General features: G+C 35.5%; 1 protein-coding gene and 1 long non-coding RNA gene across 4 annotated transcripts in view; both read left to right on the forward strand.

The window, feature by feature from the left end:
• LOC144971552 (CD109 antigen-like) overlaps positions 1-23,581 on the forward strand; it is a 66,384-nt gene that overhangs the window by 5,641 nt on the left and 37,162 nt on the right. For 2 of the 3 annotated variants that reach the window (XM_078912572.1, XM_078912574.1), the window contains exons 3-13: positions 470-658; positions 1,093-1,247; positions 3,532-3,557; positions 10,580-10,733; positions 11,469-11,539; positions 13,025-13,150; positions 13,715-13,754; positions 19,070-19,154; positions 19,827-19,941; positions 21,598-21,822; positions 23,295-23,540. In XM_078912572.1, the coding sequence (XP_078768698.1) occupies positions 470-658; positions 1,093-1,247; positions 3,532-3,557; positions 10,580-10,733; positions 11,469-11,539; positions 13,025-13,150; positions 13,715-13,754; positions 19,070-19,154; positions 19,827-19,941; positions 21,598-21,822; positions 23,295-23,540 (1,432 nt within the window). Of the gene's footprint in view, positions 1-469; positions 659-1,092; positions 1,248-3,531; positions 3,558-5,389; positions 5,450-10,579; positions 10,734-11,468; positions 11,540-13,024; positions 13,151-13,714; positions 13,755-19,069; positions 19,155-19,826; positions 19,942-21,597; positions 21,823-23,294; positions 23,541-23,581 lie in introns of those variants that run through there. The other variant, XM_078912575.1, reaches the window with a different exon arrangement.
• Positions 5,460-8,581, forward strand: LOC144971553 (uncharacterized). Its single transcript, XR_013645155.1, has 5 exons — positions 5,460-5,687; positions 6,252-6,336; positions 6,837-6,906; positions 7,646-7,719; positions 8,442-8,581. It is a non-coding gene; the product is annotated as an uncharacterized LOC144971553 (long non-coding RNA).

The raw sequence follows: 23,581 nt of genomic DNA on the forward strand, positions 1-23,581 counted from the left end.
TTTGAAACCTGGTAAAGTTTCAATCCAAGCTGAACAAAACTTCTATAAATTGAGATAATCCTTGTTTTATATTTCTTTTTTACTAAATAAGTTTGTTATATTTTGATGGGAAAATAATTCGACAGCTTCATAAATATTCACATTTATACTATGAAACGTCAAAATATGAAATAATGTTGTGAACCACTTTCCAAGTAATACAAGTTTTGGTCAAACTTTTGACACGTGGTCATTAACTGGCCACTTGAGCGACTCTAAAATGACATTTGCCGTGGATATGTGCTCTCGCTTTTAAAAAAAAACATATTTATCTCTGGTCCCACGAATTTCTAATGTAATCGGCGTTTTCAAAGCTTCAATCTAGACAATAACGTAATTCATTCATGGGGATTTTCAAATTAAGAAATAAGAAATAAACAAATAACAGTTACCTTTCATTCTTGTCATTTTCTCTTTTTGACCACCATAGCTCCATGGCATTGTCCCCTTTAACAAAACCCCCACCTCCCATGACAACAGCACCCCCACCGCCCACAACCATAATCCCGACTCCACCCCCAACAACCACACCCCCGCCTCCACCTCCAACAACCATCCCAAGAACTACACTGCCGTTTATGCCCACGCCTCCTGTACCACCAAGACCCAACTACCTCAGGTATGCTGCTCTCTTAAATCAACTAACAGCATAAATCTTCACACACACACACACACACACACACACACACACACACAAACACACATACACACACACACTATATATATATAATATATATATATATATATATATATATATATATATATATATATATAGTGAGCTCATTTTTTCTGATCAACATATAGCATAATATTCTCGTTACTATTCTGTTTGAAAAATCTATTTTTGTGTTGGGTGAGTATGAAGTTTCGGGTAAAATTCTGAAAATAGATGGTAGGGAGAGAGTTAAGGACTACATTGAAAAAAAGAAAGCCTCGATCCTAAATAAAACAAAATTGATTTTTTAGATATCATCAGGCGCCTAAGATAATAAATACCACATTAGTGATTACATTGATGTAACATTATTGGATAATGTGCTTGCTTTCTTCCAGTCGTTATGTCATCATAGCACCTGCTTCCATCCGCCCAAACATGAGGTTCCGTGTTGGAGTCAACATTTTGAAGACTTCCGTATGGTGTCGTATGGTGGTATCTATCAAATTAGGCAAAAAGGTCATCCAGTCGAGAAAAGGCAGTTTTCGAAAGGGTAAGTATTATATTAATGTAGAATTGATGTGCTGTGCGTATAGGTAAAATACTCACAACATCCGTCAGCCAGATGTAACTTACCAAGACACAAAACTATGTGTAACCTTAAAAGTTTGTAGTCTGATTTATAAAATTTAGTGAGATCTAATGATTGAGCCCGGCTGTCTAATAACAATAATAAAAAGCTTACTGACTTCTTTCATCTATAGATAGCATGCGCAATCTAAGAAGTTCACAACATTGCCATCCGGAAGTATACCGGACCAACACACAAAACTGTGTGTAACTATGAACGTTTATAGTCTGATAGATACAGTTTCGTGAGAATTATTCATAAACGCGAATGGCAAAAAAAAAAAAAAAAAAAAACAACAAAGACCTGAGTGACGTCAACTTCGAACTATCTATACAAAAAAGGTGTCTGTATCCTGCCGTGTAGTTATATTAATTGACAAATAAAATTATCACCTTTCGTACAAGTCAATCTGTCGATCCAGTTCACCCCAATCCAACATAATCCAAATTCCAAATTGAGCTTTATATAGCGCAATATCCACTAAATGTGCTCAAAGCGCTTTACAAGGGGTCCCTGGTCAACAGCAAGATTTAACATGTAGGACGGGATATGACGCCTGTTAGGCGATATTACAATTTTTCGGACAAAGACAACGCTCTTAACGGACAGGTACCTACTCATTTTACACCTGAGTACGGTGAGAGAGTGTGAGTAAAGAGCCTTTTCCAAGGACTCAACTATGCGCCGAGCGCGAGGCTCTAACCCAGGACCTTTCGATCCGAAAGTGAGTGTCATACCACTAGACCACATAGCCGCACAAACATAGTCCAAATCAGTTAATAACGTACGTATCATGCCATCATGTCATTGTGTCTTCGTGTTTGTTTGCAGAGAAACGGAAATAGAATTCACATTGATACACGCCCACTTCGTTACTAATAATGTAAGATCGGGTCCATGGAACGATCGAGAACCCCCCCCCCCCCCCCCCCCCCCCCCAACTCCTTTTATAAAAAAAATAAAAAATTCAAAAGTTTACTTTTAGGCAATTGCCAATATTATAACTCATAAAAGAATATAATATTTCCGATCAACAAATCGAGTAAGTAAAATCAATAATGAAGCAAAGCAAACAATAATAACAATAATAAAATAATAATAATAATAATAATAATAAAATAATAAATAAATAAAATGATGATGATGATGATGAAGATGATGATGATGATGATGATGATGATGATGATGATGATGATGATGATGATGATGATGATGATGATGATGATAACTATAATGGTAATAATAATAATGTAAAATCATCTAATGATTTAATTAAAGAAACAAAGAAAAAAGTAATTTTACTAATTTTGTCTCAAGTTTAATAGAATTTTTTAAGCAGTCTTACCAACCTGGTTTTGGATACAACCGCCTAATGTTAACTGATGGTACTTATAAAATATAAAATAAAACTGATATCACTTGGCTCTTTACCATTATTTCTTTAAGACCGCCAGTTGGGCCATTCGTTAGCTTTCACTATATTCCACTGACAAAAATACGAAAATTGAAAGGTTTCGGATGGAAGCAGTAGATACAACCTTTCCAGTGTCACCTTTTGTTAGTATTTTTACGATCCCAGACTTCAGGCAACCCCTATTGCTCATTAAAAAGTGTCTAAGGTTATATATACGTTCGTTCGTGTGTTGGTACGGTTGATCTCGCGGACGCAACTGATGTTTTACTCGAACTCTTATCTACCATCAATATGATGATCATGAGCTATTGATACACGTATAATAGTTATTTCATTGGCAAAAGCTATTAATAAATAACAATGTGAAATTGAATGTAAGCTTCAATTTAATTACGAAAACAACGCCACTACCACATTATCTCATTCATCTGTTGTGTATATTCATCCCGTTTTGTTGATAAATGGGAAACCCGAAAGGTCACTTTCATCTGTTTTCCTAATTAAATTGAAGCTTACATTCAATTTCACATTGTTATTTATTTCTTCGAGCTTCGAGCAGCAATATTTACATTTGTCAAAAACTATACCAAATAAGATAGGAGGCGCCCCGCTATTCAATAAGTTCATCACCAAATTATGTTGTATCAATGGTAGACGAGCCAATCGACTCTCTATTATGAACAAGACCATAACTCAAAATTTATTGTTCATAAATTATAATCTTATACAACAACGATCTTAAGACTATTGATCATCAATTATTATCTTTTCATCTTATTTTGTATTTTGCAGGAGTCGGAGGGCGTGTCACTCTTCGAGTAAGTTTTTTTTTTTTTTTTCTTATAAAATTTTACCAATGTCTAGATAGATCTGTGTATTTAAGACACATTGTGTTGGTCTAGACTCAAATGGAAGATCAAACTTTCAAGACAATATATTATGATTAGTTATAGTTCTCATCCATTCAAATCAAGAGCTGTTGGCAGAGTGGAAACCATACACTGTGACTGCAAAGCATGGATCAATGATCACAGCCTCAAGGAATGGCAAAACTATCACCAGAAATAGTAGCTTTTTCAAACGTTCTCCTAAACCCCAGATGCCAATGAAACCGACGAAGATGTCCCACCATTAGAAGATACTGACATCGATGCGCCCACTCTGGATACAACATCGCATCACGAGACAATTGATGGTCAGGAACAACTATGTCTGCAACAACCTCAACTGTATCCAAAGAGACAGCGAAGGGTCCCTTCAAGATATCGTGACTTCTTCATGACAAGGCCATAATCAACGAAAAAAATCGAACATCGTTTTTCCACATTTCTCTTTTCGTTTATTGGGTACAAGATGAATAAACCTCCATTTGAAGCCCCAACACAATGCAAGTTAAGTCTTGTCTTTATTTTTTTTGGATCACTGTGATCCTCGCCGGAACCATTGCAAAAATTGTACAATTTCATCGTTTAGGGTTTTGTGTTTTTTCAAAGAAGAGGAAGGAAAAGAGTAAGAGTTATTAAAAGAATGGACTGTTATGAGAAGAATAGAAGAATGGACTATCTTAGACTGTTTTGTGTTATGTAAGAGCAATGGACTGAACTCTGTAGTGATAGAACAGAAGCTAGTATATAGTTATCAGTCATAGACAATAGACAATCAGATCAGTGAAAATATATAGATACTTTCGACCTTTTATAGACAATCCGTATAATCATACTTCATCTCTGTGAATCATGAAGAACAAGGGCAGGGAACTGTGAACTATTTATCATTATCAAATTCAAATGGTGTTAAATTGCCATTGCCACAATTATTTGAACATTGTTAATTTCAGACTTGCAGTTGTGAAGAACTATCGTCATGGACAATTCGTTATTTGTTTTGGACAATCAAGCCTAATGCACCGAATCGTATTTCTCACTCCTGATTTGCATTCATAGTGACAATAATGACATAGGAAATGTCATTTTGGTTCTTTTGGTTAAATAATCTTCACCCCTCTTTGAAGTATGAGTGATTAGAGTATGAAAAATCCGCATGAAAGGTGCTAAATTCTATTCTGTATTGTGTGAATGTTTTCATCTTTAATTAATGTCTTTTGACAAAAAATCTAAGAAAGGGAGGGATGTAGAGTAGTCGAAATGTTTACCATGTAAAGGGAATTAATTCTTGGTCCTTGTCCACCCTATGTTATTCTTGAGTTGCATCCCTTGAATCATACGCACAGCACAGGGTTGCCAGTTTGGCATTTTAAATGCCAGATTCCAAAAATCTGGCATTTTTGAAAACCGTTTGGCATTAGAAAAATCATTTGGCATTTGGCATTTTCATTTGGCATTTTCTTTTCTTGTATTTATACTTCAAATGACACCTTTTCTTAATAAAAAATTACCCCAACAGGAAATTTAGTATAATTCAAAAAAAAAAAGAAAAAAAAAGAAAAGAAAACACCGCAAGCCACCAGGATATGATAGTAAATTGTCTATCAAAAGTGAGTAGTTTTCTTAGTGGGGGTGGGAGTCAACAGACTTTGGCATTTTTTTGAGTGTTTTGGCATTTTTTGAGTCTTCCCCTGGCATTTTGTTGAAAAATAATCTGGCAACCCTGGCACAGCAGAGGATCGTGATTCGTGGAGACAGCTGACCGGCAACGTGCTCAACGCACAAGTCACGGTGGATGGTGATGAGTATCTCTAGTCATTAAAAAGGTAGTCTCACTATTTTGAAACTCTCATTCACTCGTGCAAAGATAATTGAACCCGGAAGCTGACCATCGTTGAATCAAAATGAAAGCAGACGCGGAGCTCTTGTTTTTCGCCATCTCAACATCCGGGTCACCCGTATGTTTCTGTCGTCTGCTATTTCAAGCGAGGAAATCGGTGGAGAATTCGATATCGTACGACTTTTTTTGTTCCAGCTCTAAAAATCTCATGAAAATTGATGAAGGTAAGGGTCACTTTTTTTTGGTTTTATTTAATAATGTAATAATATTTCTTAATTCACATCTATGAAGTGAAAATTTTCCGTTTGTTTAACATTTGAACAGTGTGTGTAGGAGGTTTCAATTGAAATGGCCGACCCTAGAATTTTTTGTGTCCTCGTAATTTTTTTAATTCCAGCTCTAAAAATGTAATGAAGTTAATGGAAGTGAGGGACGATTTTTTGGTTTTATTTCATAATATTTCTTAATTCACATCTATGAAGTGATAATTTTTCTTTTGTTTAACATTTGAACAGAGTGTGTAAGAGGTTTCAATTGAATTGACCGACCCTAGAATGTTTATGTGCCCTTGTAATTTTTTTTATTCCAGCTCTAGAAATGAGGTTTCAGTTTCAGTGAAGCTTAAAAATAATCTTATTTTTTGTACTTTTATATTTAGCAAGTAGTGCATTCAGAAAAATCAGTTTTGTCTCTAATAATTGTAAATAATATAAAGGAAAAAAAAATTTTTAGCAGCATTTACTTTCTTTTTGTTTTGTACACCTCATCTTTAATTGTTTTTCATACAGTTTGTTTAGTGTGTTCATGGACTAAGTAGATTCTTGTTGTCGAATTCGCTGCAATCCTGAGCATTAACTCGATTGGGCATTGAAGGTAGGATATTTTAATTTATAACACCCCCCCCCCCTCCTCCTATTTAAAATTGATTGGTCTTTCATACCCATCTTCTATTTCTGGTGGTGGGGGGGGGGGGGGGGTCAGATTGAATCTTTTGTATTATTTTTCTTTTTTTTTTTGCTTTAACTCTATGTATCTGTCATTCTTGTTTTCTGCTTTTAAAATATCAAATTCTACACATACAATCTGTATTTTTATTCTGAGACACAAGGTGACAGCACAAAATACCAGCATGAAGTGTGACCCATAAAGATCAGACATCATTGTATAATTTCTAGTCAGTGAGATGGCAGTTTGAGCTTTGTCATTGATAGTTGTAGTAGACTTCTTTTGTTGACGGCAGCCAGTGAAGGCCTTTCAGGATTGGCCTTACGTGATCAAACTTCTGATTATGAACTATCAATTGTGCTTTTCAAGCAACATCTCAGTATTTTTTCCTTCTTTTGAACACACCATCTTAATTGTTTTCCATACAGATTGGTCTGAGAGTTGAGTCTGTAGATTCTACCTGCTGGTATCTGTTTTAACTTTGATTGGATAATGAAGGTAGGATACTTTAATTTATACACCATCCCCTCTTTCTTAAAATCTATTGGTATATCATACTCATATTGGGGGTTCTGATAGCTCAGCAAAGGTACCGGAATGGACCCAGGGTGCCGTCGAAATTTTTTGCAGACGTCCTTATCCACTCTGCAGATATTGGGTCGTTGGGTCTGATGTGGTGGAAAGCAGTTTGTGATAAACTAGCGTTCTATCCAGAAGGTAGCAAGAAATTGCCATTGTCTGTTTCACGCTATAGATATGGGGATAAACTCGGGCTCCATGGGCTCAGTGGCTCTAAAGGATAAAGACATCTTCAATTGCCGAGGGGAAAAATATATTGCATTGTTAATGTGTTAGATTTTTGGCTATATCTGCAAGTGTCTGTAACTGTCATCGTAGTTTTCTGCATGGAAAATCTCAAATTTCTGCACATATTTTCATTCACAAACACAAGCTTCTAACATATAATATTAGCAAAAAGGGTGACCCACCATTGTAAAATTTCAAAAATCAGGTAAACGGGCAGTTTGAGCATTGCTTTTGTATCAGATTACACAAACTTAATACTCTGCTGAAGGCCTTTCAGGATTGGTGCTAGGTTTTTCTTTCTTTTCGTTTTACACCCCACCCCCACAGTACCCCAAGGTCTTGTTGCATCTATTATAATTGGTTGTGGAATTAACATTTGTGATTTATAAAAAGTGCTATTTAACAGTTGTTTGGCTTTTTTATCATTCAGGTGTATTTGATATCGTCAACAAAGGCTACATCAAACTCTTTCTATATAAAGCTTTAGCTGCAAAGAATCAAGAGGTAAGTTGTCTCAAAATTAAAATCTCTTTTTTTTCTCTTTTTTAAAAGAAAAGTCAAGCACATTTATGAATATTTTTTTCTCAAATGATCAGCCCCACAAACTGACACAATCCATGTTAAAAGTATTATCCATTGGTTTACCACTGTACCAATGACAGGGTATTATGGTTATTCATGAAGCATTTTATCTTAAATCCCCTAGAGATGCACAGTATAATAATAATAATGATAATAATAATAATAATTATAATAATAATGATGGTAATAAAAATAATAATAATAATACTTTGTTCTATCTTTTTGGAAATTCTTTGTACAGACGTAAGGTACATGATAAAAATCCAATTAATATTTGCAACAATATCACAAAGCATTAAAAGTAAAAGTAAATTTATATGGTCTTCAGAATTTTTAAAAAAATGAAATAATGGTAAATATCATAAATAGCCTTTAGATTAAGCCTACATATTTGTAAGGAAAGGTATAGCAATAAATGTATCGTTGTAAAATGAATATAAAATTGCAAGGTTTTACAAACAAATGAATTTGTAAAATTCTTATTTAGTTATTACAGAATTAAAAGGTCTATTTTAAAGCATTACATTTGCTTTTTTGTTTTAGTAAAGTAATTCAAAGTTATATTTAGAGATAAAATCAACAGAACAAAGCCAATTTTACCATCTTTATATTATTTATTTTAAAACCTCTTTTTCTCCCCACAGACCAGTTAAGGCTTGGTGTCCAAGACAGCCAGTCAGGTGTGGTCATTAGTGGCAAAATACTCATTCGATCCAGATATGCCTCACCAGATGATGCATGAGTTTTTGTGGTTCATTTATTTTTCAACGAGTGCAAAAGAAGTATCCTGAAACCATTCTGAAAATTCAAGAGATTTCTGCTTTCGACATTAATAAAATGTATTATAATTGTTATTCGCTGAAGAAGAGGTTTGAGCCCAAGACTTTCTGTGTTTGGTATTTTGTGCTTTTTCGAAGTTATTATATTCATTTTTGTACAAGAAAATTAAGTATTATTGTTATCTGCTGAAGAAGGGATTTGAGCCTGAAACGTTTGTATTCAGTATTTTATTCTTCTTTGAGGTTGCTATTTTCATTTTTGTACATTAGAAGTAAAAAAAAAGTATTTTTATTCTTATTTGCTGAAGAAGGGATTTGAGCCCAAAACGTTCCGCATTTAGTATTTTATCCTTCTTTGAGGTTGCTATATTCATTTTTGTACATTAGAAGTAAAAAAAAAGTATTATTATTGTTATTTGCTGAAGACGGGACTTGAGCCCGAAACATTCTGTGTTTAGTATTTTATTTTTTGACAGTGCGTTTGGTAGAGCACTCACTTCACATGCAAAGGGACTGAGATCCATCTCGGGTGCAATCGAGATATTTTTCTGATCCCCCTGACTACCCAGCTGTGAATGGGTATTAGGGTCTGTTAGGCGGGTGGTTGGATGGGAGCATCACCCTTGAATCATATACCTATGATGTTCGCATGGGTGTACGATCCGATAGTGATGTCGTTTCTTCTTCTCTTTACTAGCCTATCCTGCTTCTTTGGTTTGTGATTGTATTTTTGACAGGGGATATTTTTTTTTCTGTAAATCTTCTGCCTGTTTGTTCTTGGTTATTTATAATTTAGCTTATGATATCTTTAGGTTATGATTTTGATTTACATTTGTACTATTTTTGTTAGATTGCTTGTTTTTTTGTTTCAGCGGTCTCTCATATAACCTCAATTGTGTTGGAAGAGACCTAAAGCAACAAACAAACAAACAAACAAAGGGTCTGTTAGATCTGGTGGAAAGTACTTTTTGATGGATTAACGTCCTATCCAAAAGGTAGCAAGCAATTGCTATTGTCCATTCATGCTATAGAAGCCGGGTTAAACTCCATGAACCATGGATATCCATTTTTGTACATTAAGTAAATATTATTTGCAATTGGCTGAAGAAGGGTTTTGAGCCCGAAATATTCCTTGTTTGGTATTTTGTTCTTTTTTAAAGCTGTTATGAGTACTTATTTAGAAAGGTCCACAACTTCTAGCATTTTTATCTTTTTGTTTTCTAGGCATGTGAGCTTTTCAAAAAATATTTTCTTTTCTATTGAACAGATCCCTTGTTTAAATAAAAAGGTGTAGTTTTGGAAACAATTTTTGATCCATTTTTTCTCTTTGTGATATGTATCAGTTTCCCGTCACTATTTTGACCATATCTCAAAAACTATAAGTGCCACAATCATAAAAACCTATATGAATTTGATTGTTTTTGTGGAAGGAATCCAATGAAACTATTTTCAGAATGATTTGACAACTTTGAAAATTTAGTGAGACTACCATTAGACTTGATACTTGGTTTCCTTATTACTCACATTCATTTAGATCCATTTGACCTGCCAATGCTTTCCATTATCTTTGTTGATATTTCTTATTCGCGTTTTATGCACAAATGAATGTTTAAATGACCTTTAAACCTTTTTTTTTGCATTTTAGAGGAACTATAGAGATGAACGTGCCAAACGCTGTCAAACTTTTGTAAACAGACAAATAATAATAATAATAATAATACTTTATTGCATCCCAAAAAGGATTTTTTATGTACAGACGTGTTATAATTTACACAATAAGATAAAAAATATAATGGAAATATGACGTATATATAAAAAAAGGAGCAGTTCCACAACCAGGGCTGCGCTTTAATGTGAATAATTTCAACACTGTAAAATAGTTTAAACTGTCACTATATACCGAAAATTGAAAAGATTGCAAAAAAAAATTAATTAATAAATAACTGGAGTAAGAGGATCGCAATGGCTCACACTAAATTTTATTTTTTATCTGCCCCTTCCAGCTTCCCAAAGACTTGGACAGTGGCTTCTACCAGCTCGAAATCCGATCTACTGGTGGCCTCGTTTTCAATGTCTTGAGGACTCTCACCTACAAGAGAAAACGCATGTCTCTGAAGATTCAGACAGACAAAGGCATTTATAAACCAGGAGATAAAGGTATTGATTGATTATCATCCATCGGGTGGGCTAATCTTAATTTTTTTAAAAATCTCTTTATTCATTATTATCTCATAGGGACTGGAATAACCCAGGCGTCAGCCGCAGTGCAGCGCCACAAATTGAGCTAGGGCAAGGTGACTTGCTCAAGGCCACACAGCGCACGGCGGGTGATCGAACTCAATACCTTTCTGGACCGAAGCAAAGACCGCTGCCCCCTAAAAATCTAGAGCTTTCCTTATGTCCAGACGCAGAGAATCACTAATGAAAAACTTTGAAAAAGGTTAAGTTAAAAGTTGACTAAATAGAATGAATGTGATACATCTTTTTTGTTTGATCCCCAGTAGAGGCAGACTGGGTTTTTTTGGGAATGTTTTATTATTTTTTTTCCCTTGTATTTTCCTTTCTTGATTTTCCTGGCACTGTTTGATACACACTTTTTCATATCTGTATCTTATTTGTTTTTAACCATGAAAATATACGTGACTGAGTATAAAAAGTATGATGCAGATTAAACTGAGATAATAATTTTGCAAAGTTTATGACGATGATAATAATGGATGATAATAATGGTTGTGGTTATGATAATGATGATGATGATGCTTTAATTTATTTTTGGTGGTGATAGTGATGGTGAAAGCGATAATAGTTGGCATAGTAGTGTTACTGTTAGAAGTGGTTATGATGATATTAGTCGAAAATCTAATTTGAGTGTCTTCTTTCGTCCCATCACAGTCAGCATGAGAGCCTTCGGTCTCTACCCTAACCTCCAGATTTACAAAGGAAAAATGGACATATTTGTCAACGTAAGCTAATCTTACTAAGCTATGATCATGTATAAACGTACATAATGTAATTGTTAACTCATTAAAGACAAAGTTATACTCAAACAATTTGACAATTTGCAAAATCTTGATTGGAATATTTCAATTTTAATTTTTGTACATATTAACAGATTAGAAATACCCACATCTGTTTCCCCCTTTGGTCGCTTTAACTTGAGTTCAGATCTTTATTCTGTTGCAAAAATAAGAAGAATGTATAATAATTTCAACATAAAAATCTCAAATCTCTTCGGTGAAACTTAGTAAAAGAAAAAGAAGTTGTTTTACAATATCCATAATTTAGGTTGGAAAAGGATAATATTATAAATAGATTGTGAAGCTTTTTTACAAATAAGGAAAGTTTAACAAATTTCATACATCTATTAACTCTCTCCTTACCGATCATTATCTGCATTTTCCCAAAATGCCAAGCTTACCCAGCAGAAAAAAAGTGATTTTTTAAACTCAAACAAGCTCTCTTTAAATCAACTTTATGTTCTTATTAATTAAACAAAGATCATTCTTCAAATTTTGTGATGTACAAAACAAACCTGAATAAGAAAAATGTTTATTGTGTCGTAACAAATGTGACGATTTTGCTTCAGGTGGTAAGGAGAGAGTTAAAGCCATGCCTAGATCACTCAACAAGGATACTCTTTCATCTTTTTAGGCCGGATGGTGAACTGAAATAAATATTTAAAATTTCTGTTAAAATAATAAACTCTTCCTTGTGGACCCTAAACTAGACGGAGAATACATTTCGATAATCATCGGTTTCCACCAGAATAAAACGTCTTGTGACGTTTATATAAACAACAATGTGAAATTGAATGTAAGCTTCAATTTAATATATGAAAACATATAAAATGGACGTTTTGGGTTAACCCTTTATCAACAAAAAAGTATGAATGAAACTACAGACGTTGTTAACAACGCCATTACCATATTATCTCATTCGTCTGTAGTGTTTCATTCATCCTTTTTTTTTTTTTGTTTAAAAGGGGAAACCCGAAACGTCCATTATATCTCTTTTCATATATTGAATTGAAACTTACATTCAATTTCACATTGTTATTTATTTCTTCGAGTTTCGAGCAGCAACATTTACATTACCCAGTATTCTTGTGACTTTTGGAAATATCAATATTTGCACATTGATCCACTTGGGATTGACACGTCAGTTATAAAATTAAGGTCTTATTTTATAGATAAATCTTTTCCTACCAGTTCTGTATTTAATATATATTTTGTTCAGTTCTAGTACGTATCTATGCCTATTATATTTATATTTGAACAGTCCGTCGTCTTCAAAACACAATCCATTATTGACAATGAATTAGTTTTTGGGGGATTTTTTTTTCTTTCTTTTTTGGGGGTTTTTTAAATTTTATTTTTGTTGGGTTTATTTTCTGGGTTTTTTTTTCTTGAATTTAATCATGATCTTTCATCTACCCCGATTCATTTAAGGATGCCAATGGAAATATGATTCAAAAGTGGACAGATCAACGTAGTTCCCTAGGGGTTGTCGGAAAGGAATTTCAGTTGTCAACCATGCCAGTGTTGGGAGACTGGAAGATCACTGTAAAGACTGAGGTAAGAAGGGTCAAAGTAGATTTTATATATATATATATATATATATATATTATAAATCTAAAATATTATTAGTATATATATATAATATGTATATAGTTGGTGAGTACTTGAGTACAAGTTGTGTCAATATATTAATTAGAGCATATAAAATATATAAAATAAATAAGAACACTCACATTATTCTGTCGAGACGATCGGTTTTCCATCTCTTCGATCGACAATAGGTATATATATATATATATATATACGTGTGTGTGTGTGTGTGTGTGTTGGGTGGTCTTTGGTAGGTAGGAAACTGTTGTTCTTCAAAATCTCTCTCTTTCTTTCTCTCTCTCTCTCTCTCTCTCTCTCTCTCTCTCTCTCTCTCTCTCTCTCTCTCTCTCTCTCTCTCTCTCTCTCTCTTTCTCTTTCTCTCTCTCTTGCGCACACACACACACACACACATACATTCGCTAGCACAAACACACACACACACTCTTTTTTCTATCTACTTATCTCAATCTCTATGAGAGGGACTATAGGAATAAATTACTTGACATAATTTTTTTCCCTTTTTTTACGCAGAAAGAAAGCTACCAAAAAGGTTTCAAAGTGGCCAGATATGGTAAGATAATAATATAGGATTCTGTCATGGCTTTAGATTATTAAGTGAGTTAAAATTAACAAGTCACAAAACACTACAAGCTTTCAAGTGAGCTTTAATGCGTGGTAAAAATAACGAATTTAATAAATCCATAGCTGTGAAATGAATACCTTTATTCCACCCCTCCAAATATGATACTTAGAGCAAATGATTCCATCGGTTGTCCTATTGAATGCAACTCACTATTCTTGTTCTTTTGGTGGTCGCAGTCTTGTTTTGTGACTATTTTTGTACAGTGTCGGGGGTATGAGTTTATGAAGGTGAATCTCAGAGTAAAATGCGAAGTTTGAATAAGTAATACTTCTTCTTCTTCTTTCAGTTTATCCCGCAGTTTGCAGGGTTGCCATAATGAATGCCTCATCTTCATGCATCTCGGTTCAGCGCATCATCTTGAATAAGTTTGAATAAGAAATACAATGGATTTAAACCTGCTATATTATTAATTACACTTAGTCACATTCCAAGATTTAGATACCCTGTTCAATGATAGTTTGCAAAAGGTGATTCGTGGATTTCGGCCCAAGAAGCATCCATCTTTCTTAGTCTAATTCTGCCCAGCATGTGACCTAAGACTTGGGTCAAGTTTTTGTTTCATTGAGAAGGATTAATATAATGTCTTATAATAACAAAACTTTAAAATTGACAACTCTGACTATAAACTTAAAAACATATTTTAGGCCTCTGGTTTACCCCGGCTGTTGTAGGTGTTAAGTCATATATTTAGATTTCGGCTGAATTTAACTATGAATTTCTCTCATAGAAATGCATTCTTTATTTGTTGAACTATCAATAAGTTGCGTAAGTAGTAGTAGTAGTGGTAGTAGTAGTAGTAGTAGTAGTAGTAGTAGTAAGCCTCGCAGTCCGAATGACGCTTGCTGATAATTGTGTGATTTAGTCATAGTCGATGAGTATAGCTGCTCTCTCCATCCATGTTGTTAATTGTTTCCACTGGTTACGGTCCTGGGCAAGAGTTTTGAGGCTGTCAAGATCTTGTGACGTAACGTGTCTCTAAAATGTTTTATCAATGTAGATCCTTTCACGGTTTCTAGACCCAGACCTGTTATCTGTTGAAAACTTACAATACTTGTTAACAATCACATGTCAGAGTTATATGAGACATGATATGTTGTAACATGACATTTTGATATGAAGTGAGTAGAAAAGTGCCAGAAGACAATAGAGAATAAAATTTTTTTTTTTCGCGGCGGTGGTGGGGTTTGAACCTGCGACCTTATTGGTACGACAACTCCGCCTGGCAGGTGAGAGCGTGGCTCTACCGTGTGAGCTATCCACGAACACAAAAATATTCGTTTCAAACTCAAAGTCATTTCTAGATCCTCTCTCACCCACTTCTTGAGACCGCCGATTCGTTCACCACCATCGCGGAGTAATTTTGACCAGCAGTTAAGCTTAATAGCCAATATTCTCATCACAAACATATAACATAGAAACGATTGAGACATTGAGTATGCTCCGGTGTATGGGGTGAATTTTTAATTCAGAAAAGTGAGTGGAGCAGGCACTTATGTTGGTAACAACAAGATATGAAGTGAGTAGAAAAGTGCCAGAAGACAATAGAGAATAAAATTATTTTTTTTTTTCGCGGCGGTGGTGGGGTTTGAACCTGCGACCTTATTGGTACGACAACTCCGCCTGGCAGGTGAGAGCGTGGCTCTACCGTGTGAGCTATCCACGAACACAAAAATATTCGTTTCAAACTCAAAGTCATTTCTAGATCCCTCTCTCACCCACTTCTTGAGACCGCCGATTCGTTCACCACCATCGCGGAGTAATTTTGACCAGCAGTTAAGCTTAATAGCCAATATTCTCATCACAAACATATAACATAGAAACGATTGAGACATTGAGTATGCTCCGGTGTATGGGGTGAATTTTTAATTCAGAAAAGTGAGTGGAGCAGGCACTTATGTTGGTAACAACAAGATATGAAGTGAGTAGAAAAGTGCCAGAAGACAATAGAGAATAAAATTTTTTTTTTTTTTTTTCGCGGCGGTGGTGGGGTTTGAACCTGCGACCTTATTGGTACGACAACTCCGCCTGGCAGGTGAGAGCGTGGCTCTACCGTGTGAGCTATCCACGAACACAAAAATATTCGTTTCAAACTCAAAGTCATTTCTAGATCCCTCTCTCACCCACTTCTTGAGACCGCCGATTCGTTCACCACCATCGCGGAGTAATTTTGACCAGCAGTTAAGCTTAATAGCCAATATTCTCATCACAAACATATAACATAGAAACGATTGAGACATTGAGTATGCTCCGGTGTATGGGGTGAATTTTTAATTCAGAAAAGTGAGTGGAGCAGGCACTTATGTTGGTAACAACAAGATATGAAGTGAGTAGAAAAGTGCCAGAAGACAATAGAGAATAAAATTTTTTTTTTTTTTCGCGGCGGTGGTGGGGTTTGAACCTGCGACCTTATTGGTACGACAACTCCGCCTGGCAGGTGAGAGCGTGGCTCTACCGTGTGAGCTATCCACGAACACAAAAATATTCGTTTCAAACTCAAAGTCATTTCTAGATCCCTCTCTCACCCACTTCGTGAGACCGCGATTCGTTCACCACCATCGCGGAGTAATTTTGACCAGCAGTTAAGCTTAATAGCCAATATTCTCATCACAAACATATAACATAGAAACGATTGAGACATTGAGTATGCTCCGGTGTATGGGGTGAATTTTTAATTCAGAAAAGTGAGTGGAGCAGGCACTTATGTTGGTAACAACAAGATATGAAGTGAGTAGAAAAGTGCCAGAAGACAATAGAGAATAAAAATTTTTTTTTTCGCGGCGGTGGTGGGGTTTGAACCTGCAACCTTATTGGTACGACAACTCCGCCTGGCAGGTGAGAGCGTGGCTCTACCGTGTGAGCTATCCACGAACACAAAAATATTCGTTTCAAACTCAAAGTCATTTCTAGATCCCTCTCTCACCCACTTCTTGAGACCGCCGATTCGTTCACCACCATCGCGGAGTAATTTTGACCAGCAGTTAAGCTTAATAGCCAATATTCTCATCACAAACATATAACATAGAAACGATTGAGACATTGAGTATGCTCCGGTGTATGGGGTGAATTTTTAATTCAGAAAAGTGAGTGGAGCAGGCACTTATGTTGGTAACAACAAGATATGAAGTGAGTAGAAAAGTGCCAGAAGACAATAGAGAATAAAATTTTTTTTTTTTTTTCGCGGCGGTGGTGGGGTTTGAACCTGCGACCTTATTGGTACGACAACTCTGCCTGGCAGGTGAGAGCATGGCTCTACCGTGTGAGCTATCCACGAACACAAAAATATTCGTTTCAAACTCAAAGTCATTTCTAGATCCCTCTCTCACCCACTTCATGAGACCGCCGATTCGTTCACCACCATCGCGGAGTAATTTTGACCAGCAGTTAAGCTTAATAGCCAATATTTCTCACAAACATATAACATAGAAACGATTGAGACATTGAGTATGCTCCGGTGTATGGGGTGAATTTTTAATTCAGAAAAGTGAGTGGAGCAGGCACTTATGTTGGTAACAACAAGATATGAAGGTTGAGTAGAAAAGTGCCAGAAGACAATAGAGAATAAAATTTTTTTTTTTTTTTTTTTTTTTCGCGGCGGTGGTGGGGTTTGAACCTGCAACCTTATTGGTACGACAATCCGCCTGGCAGGTGAGAGCGTGGCTCTACCGTGTGAGCTATCCACGAACACAAAAATATTCGTTTCAAACTCAAAGTCATTTCTAGATCCCTCTCTCACCCACTTCTTGAGACCGCCGATTCGTTCACCACCATCGCGGAGTAATTTTGACCAGCAGTTAAGCTTAATAGCCAATATTCTCATCACAAACATATAACATAGAAACGATTGAGACATTGAGTATGCTCCGGTGTATGGGGTGAATTTTTAATTCAGAAAAGTGAGTGGAGCAGGCACTTATGTTGGTAACAACAAGATATGAAGTGAGTAGAAAAGTGCCAGAAGACAATAGAGAATAAAATTTTTTTTTTTTTCCGCGGCGGTGGTGGGGTTTGAACCTGCAACCTTATTGGTACGACAACTCGCCTGGCAGGTGAGAGCGTGGCTCTACCGTGTGAGCTATCCACGAACACAAAAATATTCGTTTCAAACTCAAAGTCATTTCTAGATCCCTCTCTCACCCACTTCTTGAGACCGCCGATTCGTTCACCACCATTGCGGAGTAATTTTGACCAGCAGTTAAGCTTAATAGCCAATATTCTCATCACAAACATATAACATAGAAACGATTGAGACATCGGGAAAAAAAAATTTTATTCTCTATTGTCTTCTGGCACTTTTCTACTCACTTCATATCTTGTTGTTACCAACATAAGTGCCTGCTCCACTCACTTTTCTGAATTAAAAATTCACCCCATACACCGGAGCATACTCAATGTCTCAATCGTTTCTATGTTATATGTTTGTGATGAGAATATTGGCTATTAAGCTTAACTGCTGGTCAAAATTACTCCGCGATGGTGGTGAACGAATCGGCGGTCTCAAGAAGTGGGTGAGAGAGGGATCTAGAAATGACTTTGAGTTTGAAACGAATATTTTTGTGTTCGTGGATAGCTCACACGGTAGAGCCACGCTCTCACCTGCCAGGCGGAGTTGTCGTACCAATAAGGTTGCAGGTTCAAACCCCACCACCGCCGCGAAAAAAAAAATTTTTATTCTCTATTGTCTTCTGGCACTTTTCTACTCACTTCATATCTTGTTGTTACCAACATAAGTGCCTGCTCCACTCACTTTTCTGAATTAAAAATTCACCCCATACACGGAGCATACTCAATGTCTCAATCGTTTCTATGTTATATGTTTGTGATGAGAATATTGGCTATTAAGCTTAACTGCTGGTCAAAATTACTCCGCGATGGTGGTGAACGAATCGGCGGTCTCACGAAGTGGGTGAGAGAGGGATCTAGAAATGACTTTGAGTTTGAAACGAATATTTTTGTGTTCGTGGATAGCTCACACGGTAGAGCCACGCTCTCACCTGCCAGGCGGAGTTGTCGTACCAATAAGGTCGCAGGTTCAAACCCACCACCGCTGCGAAAAAAAAAAAAAAATTTTATTCTCTATTGTCTTCTGGCACTTTTCTACTCACTTCATATCTTGTTGTTACCAACATAAGTGCCTGCTCCACTCACTTTTCTGAATTAAACATGACATTTTGTAATGTATTAGGTAGCTATTGTTTAATTATTTCTTTGAGTGTGACATCACTTACGACATTTTTAATTCCCAGTTCTACCAAAGTTTGAAGTCATTGTTGCGATGCCTTCATATGTGGTCACATCCTACAAAGATGTGGCTTTTACCGTCAGTGCCAAGTACGAAACACTATATTATTGCTCTCTCTCTCTCTCTCTCTCTCTCTCTCTCTCTCTCTCTCTCTCTCTCTCTCTCTCTCTCTCTCTCTCTCTCTCTCTCTCTCTCTCTCTCTCTCTCTCTCTCTCTCTCTCTTCCACATATTATATATATATATATTTATATATATACATTATTATTATTATTATTATTATTATTATTATTATTATTATTATTACTATTATTATTATTATTATCTCAATCGTCTTTGAGTTTCAATTAAGTATGACTGCATATGTCAATTTTTCTTTTCATTTTCTTTTCATTCATCTCCAAATCATAAATTGTGATCTTTTTTTTTTCTTCTTTTTTTTTGTAGGGGGGGGGGGGTTCCTTGGTTATTTCACAAGTTTCTTCTTTTTGCATTACATAATGAATATCATGAGTAACCCTCTTTCCAATTTCAACTTTTCTCAGAATTCAACTAAATTGAATATTCCAGTGCAAATGCTTTGGTTGCTCTGGTAACAGTCACATAAATAGTTTGAAAAAAACTAAAGAGTTTGGCGAAGAGATAATTAAAATGTTTATTTTGTTTTAAATCTAAACTAGCCGTACATCCAATGATTGACATTCTTATCCTTTTGCACATTTTCCCATATTTTTGAGCTTATGACATCTTTCTATCCTACCAGATATACTTTTGGGAAACCTGTGTTTGGAAAAGTGGACATTTACCTCAAAGTAATCTCTAACTACCAAACCTATGAGAACTCCAAAGTTGAACCATTCCTTCATATCCCATTGCCTGTAAGTTATAACTGTGACTCAGGAAAAATTTGTCATGTAACTCTTATGTCTTAAACGACATTAGGTGGGATGAACCGTAGCCATCGTTAACATAATATTATAGCCTGACACTAGAACCGTGGCCTTTGTAAAGTTATGGCCTGATACTGACCAAAAAATAACGTCAAAATGCCAGTCTTTTGCCACAAAAGAAAACAAATCGTGAGTTGTATTCAATAGTTCAACCAATGAAATAACTTGTTTCCATGAGCACTACTAACGGCAACTCACTAGGCGGTGCAAAAACCAAATACTGACGTCAAACTGCCAGTCCTTTTGGATTTCAGTGTCAGGCTATAACATAACGATGGCTACGCTAGAACCCTGTAGAACTTATAATTTGACGTCATTTTTCTTAGTTTTGTGCAGCTTCTTGTGAATTGTCGTTAGTAGAGCTCAAGGAAACAAAGTTATTCCATTGGTTGAACTATTGAATACAACTCACGATGTTTTTTTTTGCGGCCAAAGACTTGTCTTTTGACGTCATTTTTTTTGGTCAGTGTCAGGCTATAATAAGTTAACATTGGCTATGGATGAACTAGGGATTGGGAATTGAATCTATAGCCACAAATATGACATTTGGGTTATTTCCAATGTGTACTTATTTGCAGGTCTGATAACCAAAATTGTTAGGGGCTCAATGTTGTAATGGAAATACTCTCAAACCAACACAAAATATTGTCCATAACAACAGTGTTAAAACAGGCCCATATTGCATTCAGTTATCAGACCTACAACTAGAAGCATCAAGGCTATTTCTAATTGTAATGGTGGAAAATAAATACAATTTCTTATAGTGAAAAAAACAACAACTCAAAGATCAAATTTCTTATCATTAAATTCTAAATTCAGATTTCTGGGCATAACACTGTTTAGATACGAAGGTCACATATATTTGTACATTGACAAGACAGACGTTTTAAATGAATTATTGTAGCTAGAAAGCTCTAGATTTATTTACTACCTACCTATAGATTAAAGTGAACCCAAACTTGCCAAAATGTTTTAAACCTGGCAAGTCGAGAATCATTTAAAACTATCGTAATCTTAAGTAAAAGTTTGCTTTCGAGTAATGTGCGGCTTTGTTGCCTTGTATAAGGCATTCTCATTCGGAACGGTATAGCCCTGGTTCGAGTCCCGCTTTAGGTGAGGCAAAGTTGGGTCCTTGAAAAGGCTCTTCTATCACATTCTCTCACCACACTCAAGTGTGAAATGAGTACCTGGCCTGTAATAGCGCTGACACTGTCAAAATAAAAGTTGTTACTACTACTACTCCTACTACTCCTACTACTCCTACTACTACTACTACTACTACTACTACTACTACTACTACTACTACTACTACTACTTGCTGCTGCTGCTGTGGTGGTGTGCGCTACTGACTACTACTACTACTACTACTACTACTACTACTGCTACTACTACTACTACTACTACTACTAATAATAATAATAATAATAATAATACACTACAACTACTACTATTGCTACTACAACCACTTATACTTTTAATATTACTACCACCACCAGCACTACTACTACTACTACTATTACTACTACTGCTGCTGGTATTATCACTACTGATGTGTTGCTAACACTATCAATTTTATTAATTCAGTTTGAAGGCGATGCTCACGTTGCTGTTCCATTTGACAAAATCAAGGCATCAAGTAAATATCTAAACGGGCGGAAGATAGCAGTGTTTGCTCTTGTCACTGAAAAACTGACAGAAAATCAAATGAACGCAACAGGAGAGGTCAAGATTTACTCCAAAGGCGTCAAGCTGGAATTCCCAAAAATAAATGCTGAAACATTCAAGCCTGGTCTAGAATATATGGCTTATGTGAGTTGTGGTTATGTTATTGATGCTATGTGTTTAGGTAAAATACTCACAACATCTGCTATTCGGATAAAACACCAACACACAAAACTGAGTAACCTCGAACGTTTATAGTCTGATTGATATAATTTATTGAGAACTAATCTAAAATCAATAACAAAGAACTGGATGACATCAATTTCGTTCATTCTATTGAATGAGTAAAGTTGACGCCACTCAGCTCTTTGAAACTGTATTCAGGTCCGCTGGGAGATTAATCGCTAAATCCTCTCAAACAGACCCAAAAAAAACGTTAATAGTAAATAGTTCAATTTGTGGTGATGAGCTGCGCTGACACCTGGGTTATTCCAGAAAAATAAGGGAAAAAATTAGGCACATTCGAATGAGTTCGAGGAAACCGTGTGTTCGAGGAAATCATGCTAGAGTGTAATTTTTCTGTCATGGTACGATTCATCAGGCGAGCAGAGCAGGTGAATGTTTTGCATAAATGCATAGCACCAATACATTGCTTTTGATTGATTACTTTATTAGTGGCTGCGTGTGGTTGTAATTGTTGAGTATTGTCAATTAAGAGGCATTGGAGTGAAAAAGTGGCAAATCATATATGATGATCAGTGGCTTTGTCTTCTTTGTTAAAATGTAAATGTTGCTGCTCGAAGCTCAAAGAAATAAACAACAATGAGAAATTGAATGTAAGCTTCAATTTAAAATATGAAAACTGATAAAATGAACGTTTCGGGTTTCCCCTTTATCAACAAAACAGGATGAATGAAACACAACAGACGAATGACATAATCAAATTATCTCATTCAGATGTAGTGTTTCATTCATCCTGTTTTGTTGATAAAGGGGAAACCCGAAACGCCCATTTTATCTGTTTTTGTATATTAAATTGAAGCTTACATTCAATTTCACATTGTTATTTATTTCTTTGTGAAAATGTGAAATTTAGCTTGACTAAGCATGGAAGGCAAAACTTGTTATTGGCACTTTTTTATTCGCCAAGAGGCAAATAAATCATTTGAGTTTGTTAATCGAAAATAATTTTAGGATACATGGAAGGAAAGGAGATGGAGTAACATGTTAGAAAAATAGATTTAAAGAACAGAGGAGAAATATTGTGTAATATGGCTTTTTTTTAAGATTGATGTCGGGGAATAATACATAGTAAAAAGATGAATAAACAAGCAAAAACATGTTTTTAAACTAAGAGCAAACAAAATAAAACAAGAGGAGACTAGTATGTTTGAGTTATCATCAAAATGTTTTAAATCTATTAAATGATTAACCTATGTTTATTTTTATAAGTTGTGTTATTTATAAAATCACAATAAAAATATAAATTAAGCACAATGAAACGCATAAAGTATTGTGAAAAACAGAAAATGTGCATGAATACATTAATCTTATATATTTTAATAGTAGATAATTTTCCATAACAACTCATCAGTCATCACAATTTTCTCCCTTGACAGCTGAAAGTATCTCAACCAGATGACTTACCACTGCCACTCAGTGATAAGAAGGTGAAAATTTCAATCAAGCTGTCCATTGAAGTCCCACAACAACCATATTATGACGACTATGTTGCACAATGGTACTTCGCTCCTCCAAACACAAGATATGAGTATCTGCCCGATCTAGAGCTGACCGTACCTGAGAATGGAATGGTCGCATTCCCTTCTGCCATCAAAAACAGTGCCAGCTCTGTCTACATGCAGGTAAGAATAATAATATTATATTATATATTATTATGTATATA

The sequence above is a fragment of the Berghia stephanieae genome, chromosome 4 (assembly GCF_034508935.2).
Source record: "Berghia stephanieae isolate SIO BIC M18660-M18661 chromosome 4, UCSD_Bste_1.3, whole genome shotgun sequence".
NCBI classification, from domain to species: domain Eukaryota; kingdom Metazoa; phylum Mollusca; class Gastropoda; order Nudibranchia; family Aeolidiidae; genus Berghia; species Berghia stephanieae.